Below are 16,782 nucleotides of genomic sequence, written 5' to 3' on the forward strand. Positions count from 1 at the left end.
GGCCAAATGGTCGTTTTTGTAGTGGATGCTAAACCGGCTGGACGACCATTCGGCCTATCGTCAATTCTGCCTATCGTTCATTCGGTCTAACGTCCTTGCGACCTAACAGCTTTCCGGCTGGATAACCGTCGGCCGAATAACCTATTCGGCCTAGTGGCCCATTCGGTCTGATAACCCATTCGGTCTGATAATCCTCCGGCCGAATGACCTTCGACCGAATGGCTTTCGGCCTTATGACTTTCAGCCGAATGACCCAGCCTCAAATTCGAGGTCTAGTCAAGCATCAGTTTTTTTTTCAGGGATTTTCATCCTATCGGAAAATCAAGCATCAGTGATATTTGAGAGCTAACTATCATATTGTATTGTGACTAGGATATATATAGACTAGGATAAAATAGCCAAATCTTCCAGCTGTTGAATTATTTTAGATAAAAGCAGTTGAGGGATTCTCTACAGCCAAAACATTTTCACATAAACGCTAATTTGTTCGTAGTTTCTGATGTTGATTAGCTAAATTATGTATTCAACCAAAAACCTGTGATATGGATAAGCCTATCATATGAATTTTGATTACAACCTGTAGAGTAGACTAGTTCACTTTTCGGCTTTTTCGCAGATCACTGCCGGACTCATTTCATGCATTTTCAAGTATTTCTGTCAAATTTGAGATCTATTGAACTAATCTCTGTTCTGCGCAATGAGTTTTTGTGAAAAAAGTTCATTTTTCTTTAAAATTTTCTTTTGAGAGTTCTAGCAAGCCCCTGTTAACCCTTCCCTTCCCATGGTAGCACAGGTGATCCACAACTTGGCTCAGCTCGTATTTGAACTGGCCGCTTTGGATCAACACCATTTTTCCACTGAATGTGTAGATATGAATGAAAAAAAAAATCGCACGAAATTTGAAGAAAATCGGTTCACTAGGTTTTGCTTGGCAGACCAAAAGCTGCGAATAAGTCGATTTTTTTTTCGAATTTAAATCGAGTCGTCATTTGTTGTTCAATAACGTTTTTATAATCTCCTTCAAATAAAATAAGTGACGTGCAGAAGGTTGCTTATGCAAGCAGAATCAAATGATAGTTTACTTAGATTTCAACTTAAACATATAAATTTTTGAGTAAGTAAAGTGGATCACTGGTGATACACTGAAAACAAAACGTACTTTTCTTCTTGTGAAGCTTCTTATCAATATACAAGAAAATTATCTCGTCAACAAAAAAATTCGCTTCAGGATAGTTATTTCCTCTGCTTAAATGACCACATGTCTCGAAATATTTGTGAAAGTTCGTGATTTTCTCGAAAAACGGCATGTTTTGTTTTCCTTGCGCAAAGTGTCACGGCGGCCAATTGTTCAAGGCAAAAAGGAAAATTTCAAATATTTCAATAAATAGACATTCGAGGGATGCGTATACAAAAGAAGTTTTTTTTATCAAATAGGATCGTTTTAGTTTGTGATCAATGAAGTGATGATATTCCATGTTTTTTGCGATTATTTCCTGTTTTTCATTTGCACCCTATGTGTTGTTATCTTCCCAATGGAGCACATATGATCCAACTCAAAACCCAAATTTATCAAATGGATCATTAAAGTAGGCTTGAATTATGCATCTTTTGTTCTAGAACTTTAGCTGTAAATCAATATTTCTATTTTTAAAACGTGAAAAACCTCGTGGGAAGGAAAGGGTTAATATAAATCGATAATTTTAAGATGTATGGTGGTTGATATTATTTGCATGATAATGGATCTGTTTTAGATTATCGTTCAAAACAAACCGAAAATTTTTAAAAAATCATAAAGTATAAACTTGTACAGAAATTTTACGTACAAGTTAAAGGTTTAAAAGCTTTTGTAAAAAATATTTTTTTCTGATTTACTGCAGATTTTTTACCTTCAACTTGTTAGAAAAAATTTCTGTACAAGTTGGTAGTTTATGATTTTTAAATTTTTTCGGTTTGTATTGAACGATTATCTAAAACAGATCCATAAATATGCTAATAATATCAACCACCATGCATCTTAAAATTATCGTTTTATATTAACAGGGACTTGCTAGAACTCTCATAAAAAAAAAATTTCAAGAAAAATTGACTTTTTTCACAAAAACTCATTGCGCAGAACAGAGATTAGTTCAATAGATCTCAAATTTGGTAGAAATACTTGAAAATGCATGAGAAACAACTCATATAAGTCCGGCTGTGATCTGCGAAAAAAGCCGAAAAGTGAACTAGTCTACTGTAGAGTTTTTTATCCGTACAGTTTTGACAAAAAAAAACACTTATACCCCTCTGAGCCCTGATCTGAAGTGAATTTTTTTATTCGAACAAACAACAATGAAATTTTTTATGGATTGTATTTATTCAAATTAATTTAAATCAATCAAATATTCAGAATCTAGAATTATATTTTTATTATTTTTTTATCGTTACATTTTTTTTTGCTGTTTAGAATGTTACGTAAGTTTTCAATCGATGTCCAAATTTCAGAACACAGTATAAGACTGTACAAATTAAGGGCAGTTTAAATCGCGAATCGTTAGTCAGATCGCTTCAAGTCGTACAAGTCTAGAACACACATCGCAAATGGTGTTGTTGGAACTGTCAATCATCCCATCATCATAATTGTGTATGAATCGAATCGTTTAATATAATGTACAACATGCCGCCAATGCGACATAAAGTACCAAAGTAGGGGAGGAGCGGGCTATATGCGCCTATTAAGAAGAACACTGATTTAATCAAATATCACATCGAATATGTGTACAAAAACTATATACACGTGTGCAGGCATCTGTTTTCTATACAATGGAGTAATTTTTATGTTAAAATTTTCTTCTGTTTCCAAGAAAACGATTTTATTGTAACTGTTGTCTGAAATGCCGAACCTCAAACCGTGCGGGCTAAATGCGCCTATTTATGTTTTGAACAAAATTTCTGTTTTTATGGCAATATTTTCGTATAATTTCATTGAAACTGCTAGAAAGTAATAATTTCCGTACGACAAAGCTGAAGTTTTATAAAAATCTTTGTATATTATAATTTTATGGAATAAAACAAAAGTTAGGGTTGCCATACTATGGAGGCAGTTCATCCATGAGAAAAACTTTATCAAATCTGTTTTTAGATCTTCAATTCTTTCTTAACCCTCCAAAGCTGTTCGGGTCAATATGACCCGAAGCGCACATTTCAAACCTCTTTATCATCATTCCAATATACTGAAGAACTGGAAATTTTGACAGACCAAGTATGTTCTATGAAAATAATGATCAAATCAACGACAAGAAATTAAAATTTGAGTTTTGAAAATCGATTCATTGGGAAATGAAATACAGCTAAGCAAAGCCAAAATTGGATGCCGTTTTTTTAAAGCAGGATTTTTTTCTACCGGAAGATCTGAGCTAGCCGTCAAAACTTTCATTGTACCCCTACATATCTATACATTATCGGATAGATGGATTCTTGACGATTTCAAACATCATTGAATCACTTAAATACAGAGAAGCTGTCAGAAGTTATGGGTATTTTTAAAATAAAATTGATTTTCCGGACTTTTTACTTTCTGAACCAGTTTCTGATAACCTAAGTATACATATCGACTTTATTTTAAGATGTTGAGTTAGGAGAATAAATTACCCACACAATGAGTATAATATCATTAAAATCGATTAACATTTACAGCCAGGAGAACGAAATCAAACAACAACTCAAATTTCCCCGAAACGGATATTTAGCGAACGGCTTTGGAAGGTTAAGATGTACTTCAGAGCTAAGATTTGAAGGTTCAGTGATAAAAACCATTTATTTATTCTATTTAACCTGTTATTTTAGAATGGAGGCATTTTACAAACATGATGGGGGCATACAAAAACACTCTATTATTCCACTTGTTATCATTATTAAACGTCCACAAAAGCTGAAATATGTTTAATTTCTTAAGTTCATTTGAGTAAGATACAAAAACCATCCTAGTTTTTGTTTTAAACTTCTTTACGTATAATTTTTAAAAGTCGAAATATTACATCAAAATGTATGAAAACCTTGTATGATTTTTTAAATTTTTTTGAGTTTGTAAATTCATAAAATTCTTTCTTGCCTTATGTTCTAAGCGTATCACACTCAAAATGCATTGGTTAGATAAGCTGTCTAGTCAGCCATTTCATCAATCAGCCGTAGGGTCATTTAACCCGATAGGCCCATTTAGGAAACCTTTCCCCTAAATCAAACATCGTATTGCGATCGTATATGATGTTGTCAAAGTTGTAAATCAGAAAATGGCACAAAATTATACGTATATAGCCTCCACTTTTGGTAGGTATAAGCTTTTTTTTCTAACGTCATATACGATGATTGTTGTCGACGTAGATATACCTACCTGGCTGGGTATTTACGAAATGTGTTCTCTTTTCAGATTCATTCTTATACCAGAACATTGTTATAGCCAGGTTGCGATTTTCGGCACTAAATTTTGTTCTGTGGAAAAAAAATTTGAAAATTTATTGATGAATTTGTAAATATTTGTTGTTTAAACTGTAGAATTATATGAAACATAAATTGAAAATCCTAAAAAAATATATAGATGATTTTTGCAGAGTGAAAAATCAGTGATTACAACCCTATTGGGAAATTGATACATACTCAAATCGAAAATAAAATACTGCATTCATCGATCGGGTTGAAATATGCTCGTTTAAACAAAAGTCATCGGTTACAAACATATAACTCAAGGGTCTTCCATTATGAAGATGTGAGCAATTGTCTTGTGAATTCTAAAATTCGTTTTTAAAAGAAAATATAATTTGTTTTTATTTAAATCTCAACTATCACATCAGACATTTTAAAGTACGAACTGAACTTGACCGACAAACTGACAGACTGTGTATGGGGAGGCACAAACCAACACGGCGCGAAAAACAAAACCTAGAGAGCACCAGAGAGAATGAAAGTGAGAGCGTGAGACTTTAATTTTCAATGTTAACGACGCGAAACTAAGATAACGCGCCACCCCAACGGACGACGATACGCATCGGCACCTGTTGGTTGGTTGCGTATCAGCATCCACGTGCCCTCTCCGTTTCCATAGTTACTGCCTCTTGTATCATTCATTGGCGACCGTGCCCGATTGCTTTGAGTAATTGCTTGCAGTCACAACTGAAAATAATCCCTCGACTGACACTCGATCGGTGTCGAAACGAATTTTGCCAGCGAGGGGTGGAAAACGTTAAACTGATAGGAAGCGCTAGTAGCGCCCGGGCGATCGCATTGGAATGACGTACTCAATCAGTTGTTAGTATTCAGTCGTCGTGAGTGTTTACAATTTTTGTAATAGCCGGATGCGTCTTTCGGAGAACTCCCGTCCGCCAGCTAACGAACAACCGATCGTCATCGATCATGAGCAATCCCGGTCGAAAGTTGTGGAGGTTACCGAGATGAGTTCCACCACAAATCCCCAATCGACGACGATCAGCAGTGTTGTTGGGGATGGAGGTCGAATTCGGCGGATCGAAACCTACAAATCGATCGAAACGCGGCACAGTAAATCCATCAGCATCACCCAGCGAACCCAGAGGGTGATCCAGAAGAGTCATGCCGGGGTGCAGACGGAAAATCCGAAAACTAGTGGTGGTACACAACGGAAACTAATCTCGATCACGCATCTAATCATGAGCGATATTGTTGTTATGACGTGTGGAAGCGCGATCGATTTTAATAGAATACCTACACAAAACATACATTTACTGTCGTTAGAGTTTCGAGTCGAGGTCAGCTTTGTTTACATTGTGATTTGTTTTTAATTTTAGATACGATCCTCTGCTGGGAACGGTTGCTGAGCTGGAGTGAGCGGCGACAAATTACGACACGCTTTCAGGCCGACATCCAAACGCTGAAGGATGGACTGGAGGAGCTCGGCAGCAAGGCGTTCGATTTCACCTCCGAGGAACACATCCAGCTGGCCATCGATCAGTTGAAGGTAGGTGTTGCAACAACTGCTACTTTTTTTTTCCTTAATCGCACTAGAAGCGCGGTAAAAGTCGAATAAATTAGGCTAAAGCGCGAGAAAGCAAAATAAACACAGAGCGCCTCAGAACAAAGGCGAAGGTCAGGAAGATCAACACCAAGCGCACCACCCCGATAGGCGAGCAGCAGTCTAGCTTAAAATATTTGTCTGTTTTTGGCACCACTGATTATGCGCAGATTGTTGGTGCAAGTATTTTTTTTCTGTTTTTTTCTTAATTGCACTTGAAAGTAGCACGTCATTTTTTTTTATTGGGAAAGACTAAATTTGGACTAGCCGGTTTTAGAACGATCTCAAAACCAATTTAAGCCGGGTGATTTAGTGATCAACGTTAAAACCATTTTCTCTGCTGTAGTACTTTTCCGACGTCAATTCATCAAGTAGAACGGTAGAGATTTGATGCTTAGTCGAGAGGTTGGGAAATTATTGAATATGAAATGGCATTCCAAACATTCCAAACAGTTCGGAACGCGGCAAGCCGCGATTGTTCCGAATGAGTCTCGATTAAAGTAAGCATGGAATCGACAATGTAGGAAATCCCTTTCCCATCCCACCAAGCCGCGCAATTGTCTATGTGGTCTGTTTGTTTTCATATGACTCGGAAATTAATGGTACCCTACCTACTTGCTCGTTACAACATTGCGTAAATAAATAAGACACCGCTTACTTTGATGCGATGACAACGACGATCAGAACACACAGGCTATCTAAAGTATGATGATGACGCCATGCTTGAACACCACCTGTATGACTGTGTTTTGTTGATGTCTTAAATAATCAAGTTGTTAAAATTTAAAGGTGTCTGTAAACACGGCTATTTCAACACTTTTTCAATCCAACTTTTTCTACTTTTATTTGATAACGGTTGATTTATTTCAAAAACCTCAAAATGGCGTATACTTACATTTTATTTTGCCAATGATCATCAATCAATTAAAAAAAAAAATTCTACCAGTCTTGTAACCGAACATCCCTGGAAAAAAATTGGTAACTCTCACCAGTTTTGGAAACAAACTCTAGAGTGGCAGAAGAGAAACCTTCTGATTTGTTTTTTTTTGTTGCTATTTTGTTTCTTTCGTTCATCCACCAACGCACTTTTTTGCATCAGAATGTTGATTTTGGGGGTGTTTGGTTTCGTCAGTAAACTATCTGTGGTAAATGATCACTTTTTTATGGTTCAGTCAACATCCACCATCGTCGAGTTGTCGAGCCACTTAACATGATCTGATATTTTTTAGTTGCTAGTGGTAATAAAACGAGGTTTAGTAAGTGATAGCCATGTGTGATAAGGTCTGATGGTTCTTGTTGGAGTTTTTTTTAAAGAAATTTGTATCGAATGCAACTTGACCCGAATATATGGTTGAAGAAATGACGCTTTGGTTTCGTTTTCAAGGTCCTTGAATAACTCTTTAAACATTCAATAAAATTTTATTGGATTAAAATGAACTTTCTTGAATCAATTCTATTTGAAAGCAATGTTCGGAAATTGGATCATTTCCTCTTATCGTCAAGCGAGAATATTCTCCACCGAAACATAAATGGTATATTTTTTCTCTGCTACAATCCCGCGCAGGGTTGCCAGTATTTTTTTTCCAAAATTCAGAGAACCGTGACTATGAAAATCAGGAGAAATCAGGCTTCGATAAAAAAAAACCGGACGGATGATTTTTTTTGTCTTTCTTACTAAAAGGTTAAGATCATTGTGATATCATGCAGTCGTTTTTAACAAAGTTTTTTATGAATAACGTTCTCGTCATGGCTCCAAAATAGGCGATAATAAAAGTAAACCAAAAATGTAAGAATACCAATTCAACTGTACGAAAGATCCATCCATCAATAACCATCATTTAAAAAATATTAAAAGTGAGAAGAACAAAGAACCGCTCTAAGTTTTCAAGCACTCTAGTTTCAAGAACTTATCCAAAGATTATGAACTCTCATGGAAATGCTCATCCTCAAAAAGGTTGAATTTCCGTTAATTTCGGACGGTTGAGATTATTATCCCAGCAAACATGAAATCGTATCAGAAATGATAACTTAAGTCATTTACAATGGTGTTGCAAATCGCAATTCCAACAGAATAGTGAAATGATTGTGTAAAATGTCGTCTGAAGTCAGTTTAAATCGGATATGATAGAAAGTCTGCATGTTTGTAAACTTTGGAATGATTTTGCTCCCGCGCGAGCTTTAAAAGAGAAAATCATCGTCATGCTCTCTCTGCAACCAGCAGTGCGTCCAGATTAGAGATGTAAAGAATAGTGGCCGAATATTCGGCCGTTCGCCGAATACCGAATATTGACCTTTTCAACTATTCGGTCAATCGAATGTTCGGCCGAATATTCGGTCGAATATTCTATTGAGTTTATGAAGAAAAAAAAATTAAAGATTATTTCAATGCTTTTAATTTCTTCCATATTAATGCCCCTCATGTTTTAATCGATTATTTTCAACCAGATGATATTATCGGATAATGTATTAGATACGAGATATTTTTTAAGTAGGGGTCTTTCTAATTTTTAAAATGTCAGCAATAACTGAAAAGACATCAGATGACTAGTCTGGCTTCTAGGGCGTTTATCCCCAAAGAGATTGCGTTTCTGTGAAATCTGGGTCAAAACATGACCAAACAGGTGCCAAGCTAGGTATTTGAATTTGTTTCTTTGATATTGAATTATATGAAAGTCGAATTTGAGCAAGATATCTTTCAAATAGCTGTTGAAAAAAAAGATGATATATAACCTTAAGCATACCATACTTTCAACCAAATGAATCCACACGGCAGGCATTCAGAATGATTTTTGAAAAAAAAAAAATATTAAAAAAGGGCAAAATTTATGTTTATTTTAGAATTTTAAAAAAATTAGTGTTAAACACAATATCTGAAAGATTTTGAAGAAAAACTTGATTTTTTTCAATTTGATTTGGCAAATAATTTGACAAAATTCGGAAAAATTTTAACATTATCTGGAATCTTTACTAAATTTATGGTCAAGCCTGAATATATCCATAAAATCAGGAATAAACTATAATCAAAGTATAAAGCGATACTTGTCAGCATTCTCCTGTACGATCTACAATGAAAGATACGCGGATACACCTTTGCCCTTAGATGTTTTGCTGAATCCATAAGTTTTAAACGATTGTGTAGCTTTTACAACATTACTTTTGAATATTTTCTAAATTATTCAAAGTCATTTGAAAAATTTCACGAATCTGTAGTAGATATTCGGCCTATTCGGTCTATTCGGCCGAATACTTAGCTCAACTATTCGGTGAGCCGAATATTCGGGTTAACGGTTTTTCGGCGGTATTCGGCCGATCGAATATTCGGTACATCTCTAATCCAGATGGCTAAAAATTAGATGGGAATTGAGTAATATTGACCAATGAAAGAACTGGAAAATATTGTCGCTGGCAACGTTTTGAAGAATATGAGAGCAAAATCTTGCGCTCTCTTGTATTATTTCGATAGGTTACGAATAAAGCGCTGGATAACGCGTAATTAGTTTAGTTTTCGTCGTTAAGCGAGAAATATAATTTGGTAGGTAAATGCTGTTTTTTCAACTTTCATCTTTCTATAATGCATATGGAACGTTATCAAAACAGCATAAGATTATAGCTACAAAAATATTTTTGGGATTGTTGTGTTGTTTTAAACTTTAAGATGTGAGATAAAATATCGTCAGTTCATTTTTGCGTTTGATGATGAAAATTCTCCATGAATTCAGAGCTTTACGCGGTTGGAATGAAAATTAATTGGATTAGCATTGTACATATGCATAGCAATTGAAGATGAAAAAATACACAACATTAAACATTATTAAATTTCTCATCTGTTACGAATCTAAACTGAATCTTACGAATTCCAAATTGAATATTAGGGTTAATATTTTACAAAACATTTAGATTTCCGTACTGAAGATCATCAGCTAGATCAGAAATCAAGTGAAAAGAAAATTTAGATGCTAGAATAATCAGCAAAAACGTATAATCAAAATAGCCAGCCAACTTTTAAAAATTTGTCAAAAATATGTGTTTGCCTAGATGTGTAAATACATCAATCCATCATCCAATATTTTTATGCAGTGACTGAAACCATTTACACACCATGTTAACTCTTCTTTTGTTACTATTTTGTGACCATAATCTAAAAAAAAAAATACATCCACAAGTCCAAAGTAAAGCTTTTGACATCAGCTGGACCTACAGATTTTTTACGAAGCATGTTTTATCGATTTCGATTTCCTTCGACCTTGAATATCCTAAAAACCAGTAATTGAAGCTGAGTGTTCTCGAAGTATTTGGGTATGTATGTTTCAGTTTCGTTACAAGGTTTACAATACTATAAATGTTGTACAAATTGTTAAATTGTTCAATTTGTACGAATTACAAACAAGCAAGATATAGCGATTTAAAGCGAAAAGTGTTAAATTAACACTCTACCTTAAGCGACTTTTAAGTCAGGGCTTTAAGGGAGCGTTTCATGAATCCGTAGGAGGTCTCAAAAGATTTTTTATATATTTGGGTGCGCCTGTAAAAAGGTTACAAGCCTTCAAACTTCCAAAAGTGTCATATTGACACTCTAGGACGGATTAAGGTTAAAATGTACATCATTCTGTATATTGAAACATATTTCTCAAAATCAGGAAAAATAAAGGAGGCTTATCAGGTCCATCCTCCTCGAAAATCAGGCAAATCATGAAAAATCAGGCGCATTGGCAAATCAGATCCCGCGTAATATTTTCAAGCCTAAAGAGTGTTCCTACAAAGAATTAGGAAGAAAGAACAAGAGAGAATTTAGAACAAATTGTTCAGCTTCGTACAAAATTGTATGGTTTTTGAGTGACTTTCGGCAACGCTAGCAGTTTTGATTAAAAAGCATAGAACTTACAACTGACTTGTAACGTAAATTTGTCAGCTTGATAGATGTTTTAGCGGCCAAATTTTCCCTATTTTATACATAATAGGAATACATATTGTACAATGTTAGTAACAAAAAGACACTTTTCCATCCTCTAATTTTGCTATTTTAAAGCATGAAATATATGTTCGAGTGATCCACAATTTCCTTTCACATAAAATTCCTGAAGAACACAGGCAAAAATGTAATGAGCATTTTGAAAAGTCTGGAGGTTTCAGAAAATGGTTAAAGATTGAAATCACTTTTAGCGAGTGAAAATGAACGCTTTTTGAGTGAAACAACAAAAATTGTAAGCACTGTGAACGAAATTGTTATGGGTTATTGGGAGGTATTTTGAGGGATCATGCTTGCCACAGATTGTTGTATAGCCTCAGTATTAATTGAAAAATGTAGGGGAATTTAGCTTAAAACAGCCATAACTTCATTTTTCGAAGCGTGCGTTGGCTCAAATAGTTTTCATTCGATTCCACGAAAAAAAAATCACAAAAGATAGGTCCTATTTGGTTTTAAATTTTCAAGCCCGAATACGCTTTTGCTGAACTAGTTGAAACATGTAAGAGAATTAAAGGCAAAACAGAAATAATTCAATTTTCCAATGCGTAAACGTTGGCTTGAATAGCCTTTATTCCATTCCTCGGAAAAAAAAATCACACAAAATAGGTCAATTTTTAAAAAAAATTCTAGTCCAAATTAGTTTTTTTTCTGGATTGTTAACAAAATATAGGCGAATTAGGGCTTACAAACGCACTATATCTCCGTTCGTAAGCTCGTGCGGCTTCTGAATCTATGTCCAATCGATTTTTCGGAAATTTCCACTAATTTTCATAGATTTATACTCAACTAAATACAACCACTGATATTCACACAGCGCTCGGTATATTATTGTTTCCATCCTGTTTTGTCTTGCATTCTATTGGAATATGTTTTATTTGGTTTCTTTCAGACATATGTAATGCGGTTGCGCTAGGAGGACAATGGCAGCAATTAGAAAGCTTGTTAGTGCCGGTCTGGCTTAGAATCTTATGCCGATAATTCCACCTTCAAGAAATGTCATTATTGGATTAGAGTCTGATACAAATGTATTTTTTCGGAAAACCGCTGCTGGCTCCGAAAATCGACTGTTTCAGAATTTTTACAAAATTTTAAGTGATTATTTTTATTTATTTGATGTTCCTTCACACGACATAACCTGACGAACAATATTTCTCCAATTCACTCGGTCCATGGCAACCGTTCTCAAACTTCCAATTTTGAGGGAATGTAAAACTAAATAGTCCCCCTTATTCTGCGCCGCGCGTGAGGTGACGATAGTCGAGTCGAGTCGGAGTCACATGAGCCTTGTCACCTTATTCCCGAAGCAGATGTGACAGAGGTTCATGCCCAGCTGACTACTAGATTAGGATAAGAACTCAAAGTTCATTCTAAAAGACGTTTCTCACCTAAAGCGACTACTGGAATCGGGTGACTAGGGTGACTCGACTATCGTCACCTCACGCGCGGCGCAGAATAAGGGGGAGTATATTTGATATTGTCAAATCTTTAAGTTTAGCAGTCTCTAACAAAGTTGTTGAATAATTTCTAGTAGGAATCAAAAACTAACTGATGTCAGTAACAGATATGATTTTTACGATTGATTTTTCAAAAAATATTCAACTTTGAAACATTGTATTTTTGAAACTAGAACATTTAGGAAAAATCTGAATCCTTGTTTGAATAAAGGACAATTTTAGTTTTTTATGTATATTTTTAAGTTTATCAGTTAGCAATCATTGCTTGATACCATCAAAACTATAGGTAGGATACCAAATCTTTCCGAAGGTTTGAATTAGGGCGCAAAAAAAATTATTTCTCTATGTAATCAAACTTTAAGTTCTCTGAGATCCAAGGTACAAATTGCAATATAATTTTTTAAACGACCAATATATTTTTTTTAACTGATTCTCTTTCTTATTTCAATTTTCAAATTCAAATAAATTACCTATCTTATTTACTTTGTCTTTTATTTATAATATTGAAATACCAAATCAGCATTCTAGTCACTGAATGTAAAAATGTTGTTATTTTTCTTTTGCAGCTGGAGCGCAAGGTGCTGCAGGACCAGCGGCCCAAGATGCTAACCCTGAACGCGGCGGTCCACAAGTGGATCTCGGTCCAGGAACTGGAACGCAAGGAACTGCTCGAAGACACCGAAGGCAGTGTTGCCGGTGGGTACTCATCGATCGACCAACGCCTCGAACAACTGGACCGGGACAAAAACTTTGCCAAATGCATCGACCAAAAGTGCGGCACCTGCTACGAGTGCCTGACGGAGATGCGCGAGGACAACCACATCCACCGGGAGCTGAAGGACGGCATCAGCGCCCTCTATAGTACCTGGGATGAGACGGAAGTGAGGTACGGGATTTTGAATATTCTTTTAAAATTAAGCTGGTTCTTATGAGAATTTTTGGTTTTTTAGAATACGGACGAAAATCGAGAACCTGTCGAGCTCTCTGCTCACCTGGAAGCAGCTGGAGGATGGGTTGAGTGACTTTCGGAACATTCTCAACCGAGATCGCGGGAAGCTGCAGGGCATCGAAGGAGCCCTCCAAAGTGGAGCCGGACGAACCGACGAGATCGTCAACAGCGTCAAAGAAGTGGTCAAAGCTCTGTCCGAGAAGGCTGAGCCGCTTTTTCAGGTAGTTATTCCTCACTTGATATAGGATGATTAATGTCTTACTTATTAGATGTTTTGTTTTCAGGAGCATAACGTATCCATTCCGATCAACCTTAAGCTGTCGTCTAGTGGTTCTCTGTCTGATAGTGGCATTTCCGATGGTGGTGGCATGTCTGATGGCAGCCTATCGGAAAGGGAGAAGCGGCTGAGTGCGTTGAAGCGACTGGTCAAGCAGCTTGAAGTGGCACTTGTTCCAGGAAGTGAGGCCATGCAGACGATCACCAAACGGCTAGAGATGGCCGAGCATGATCTGCGATCGCTGCAAAATACCTGCCGGAAGATCATCATGAGTGAGAAGGGCCAGAATGGAGGACTGGATGTGTCGGGACTGGACATTGAGGGAACGAACGAGGGGGAAAGCAGCAGTAACAATAATGACTCCAATGTCAAGAATAAGAACAGAAAAGGGTATGTCTGATTATGGTTATGATTGTAAAATGGTTTTTATCATTGTTATTCCATTTTTAGGAAAAAGAACCGCACCTACAGCCCATCGAAGCTGGCCGGATCGGCCGTTGAAGAGACAGACTCCGAGGAAACCCGCCTGGATCAGGAAGTGCAAACCGATGCCGTCAGCGATGAGGATGAGCAGGGTTCACTGGTGGTGCATGATGGAGACCACGTGGTCCAGCCCGGAGTTCAACCGCATCAGCTGGGTCTCATCCAGACGACGAAGCTGAAGTTGGCGCAAAACCGTTGGGTCTGGCGGATTACCAAGATCGCCCTGCCGGTCCAGCTGGCCCTGGTTCTGGTCATGTGTGCGGCCTGTTTCTTCGAGCCGCACTGCTGCGATGCCCTCAATACGTACTCGATGAGCTTCACGCCCCAGCTCCGGTATATCAAGGGACCGCCACCGGTTTAATCGAGCAGAGGATTTTCGTTGTTGTTGATGATTTTTCTACTTTTCTTTCGGATTTTCCTCCCAGGGAACTTCGAGGGGAAATTGTACGCAATATTTTTGCTGTTTACTACAAATTTGTATGATCGTTTTTCTACACAGTGGATAATTTTATATCCTGGCGATATAGCAAAAGTTTGTGAACGAGTGAGAGAGAGAATGTGAGAAACGCCTGTGCATTACTAGAGATATAGCCTTTAAGGACTTTCACCGTTTTTAACCCAGCAGAAAGAGAAACTATTTATACAGAGTAGAAGTTTATATCTATTATAATTATTATTTCCCGGTTTTATTTTCGTTTAGCCCCCTAGGCGGTTGAATGTTTCAAAAATATTAAACCATTTCAAGTTACGCTATATCTACATAGAAACGGAACCAGAAAGTTACTAACCGTTATTTCTTATTTTATTTTCTAATCAATAGCAAGTCAAGCATGAAGCAAACAAATTCAAAATAATACCATCTGCGTGCTTTAGAGAAACGATAAACAGAAAAAAACCTATTGCAAGTTCTTATGCATCATCATCATTCATCAATATTACCATTTTAGTCGTTAAGATGAATATCTACTTAAACTGATACCGAGAGCGAGAGCTATTGAAGTCAAAGAAGAAAAGCAAAACCGCACAAATCGGCTACAACGGCGGAAAACAATCCGTAAGTGCCTTCTTCTATAGCCTTGTTTAAATACATTTTTATCCTTTCGATTTCCAGCCAACAGTACACATTATTAACTTAAACATAATTATATTAAATGCAACTCGTTAAAAAAACATTTTAAGAAAACAAAAATGCAGCAGTATATGTTCCTCGTCGTACTAACGATAGATTAAATTTAACACGTTCATTTCAGTTGTCCCGTGTCGTCGTTCGGTTTCGTAATCGCTTTCGTTGTAATCTAACTTTTTGTTTGTTTCGGAATAATTAACCTTATTTGCTTTGTATGTAGTTAGTTTGGCTCAAATGTAACCGACAAACTGCCCATAAATTATAATGAAGAGAGAAAAAATTAAAAAAAAGTGTAGAAAAAATTACCCCATTATCCCCTAATATGCGAATAGCATCCTTATTATGCACATTTTCGGCATTTGTGTATATTTTCGAACTAATTTATCAGCAACTTATCAGCTACACTCCCAATCGGTTTTAAGTGTAGTGTGTAGATAAATTAATTTCCTCTTACTATTGTAGAAATCTATCTTTTTTTCTCCCCAAGGGGAAACTGAAAAACTCTTAGAGATTTCCCAGACCCCCCGAAAATCGTGCTATTTTGTGTTTAAAACAAAAAACCTTTAAATTTATTTCTCTATCTATACATACATATATTCAATCTATTCTAAGTTTGTTCTTAAATGGAAAAACAAAATCGAAATTAAAACAAAACAAAAACTAACGAGCAATAATATTGAAGAAAAAAAACTAAAGTGGGAGATAAGAGTATTGGAATTGGCGAATAAATGTTTATTTTTTAACCGGAAATCGGGCCCCGTTCGTCATCCGAAAGCCTTTAGTGGAACAAAAAAGAACTTTTTTTTTATCGAAAACAATTTTCAATTGATTTCTAAAACCTAATCTGAACCATCGAAATTTTCATTTTTTTTTGTTTGTTGACAATTTTCATATTGACTATTTTACCTTTTCAATTTGAATTTTTCACTTTTACATCTAGCATAGAGTAAGGTGGGGGTAAAAGTACGAGTCGGGTAAAAGTACGTTTTGGGATTATCACAAACCGAGAACAGTAAAATTCAAAACTCTGGCGTGGATTGATAGTGATTTGACTGCCAACAACCAGCCATAATTTTTTTTTAGTAGATATTGAAAATACTCCGAAAAAATGAGGTAAAGTAGCTTTTTTGCTTGAATTATGTAATATTTCAAATAACGGCAAACATGTTTGTGCAATCAAAAGTCTGGCTTTCAATGAAAGTTTTTTATGTGTCTTTTTAGTTGGTTTTAATCACTATCGAATGCCGAAGAAAGAGTTTAATTACTATGTCTCTGTTCTGCACAATAAACTGTGAATCATGAGAAACCATGAAGGGGCAAAAGTACGAACTGCAAATGGGGCAAAAGTACGAAGGGTCTACTGAAGTAAATCTGAACGGAAAATTTAAACATATTTTTTAAATGCTCTGGAAACATCAGCGCATATTTTTGTTTCTACAAGATTTGCTCGCGCGAAAAATTGCCCAAATTCGATGAGTACTGGATTCTGTAAACCTGTTGAATATGGACAA

General features: G+C 36.1%; 1 protein-coding gene across 3 annotated transcripts in view; it reads left to right on the forward strand.

The window, feature by feature from the left end:
• LOC129744829 (klarsicht protein-like) overlaps nt 1–16,015 on the forward strand; it is a 68,970-nt gene extending 52,955 nt beyond the window's left edge. For all 3 annotated transcript variants that reach the window (XM_055737553.1, XM_055737554.1, XM_055737555.1), the window contains exons 10-14: nt 5,793–5,962; nt 13,003–13,322; nt 13,387–13,606; nt 13,670–14,052; nt 14,113–16,015. In XM_055737553.1, the coding sequence (XP_055593528.1) occupies nt 5,793–5,962; nt 13,003–13,322; nt 13,387–13,606; nt 13,670–14,052; nt 14,113–14,506 (1,487 nt within the window). In that variant the 3' untranslated portion in view covers nt 14,507–16,015. The remainder of the gene's footprint in view (nt 1–5,792; nt 5,963–13,002; nt 13,323–13,386; nt 13,607–13,669; nt 14,053–14,112) is intronic.
• Nucleotides 16,016–16,782: the final 767 nt, after the last annotated feature.

This window comes from Uranotaenia lowii, chromosome 2 (genome assembly GCF_029784155.1).
Source record: "Uranotaenia lowii strain MFRU-FL chromosome 2, ASM2978415v1, whole genome shotgun sequence".
Classification (NCBI taxonomy): Eukaryota; Metazoa; Arthropoda; class Insecta; order Diptera; family Culicidae; genus Uranotaenia; species Uranotaenia lowii.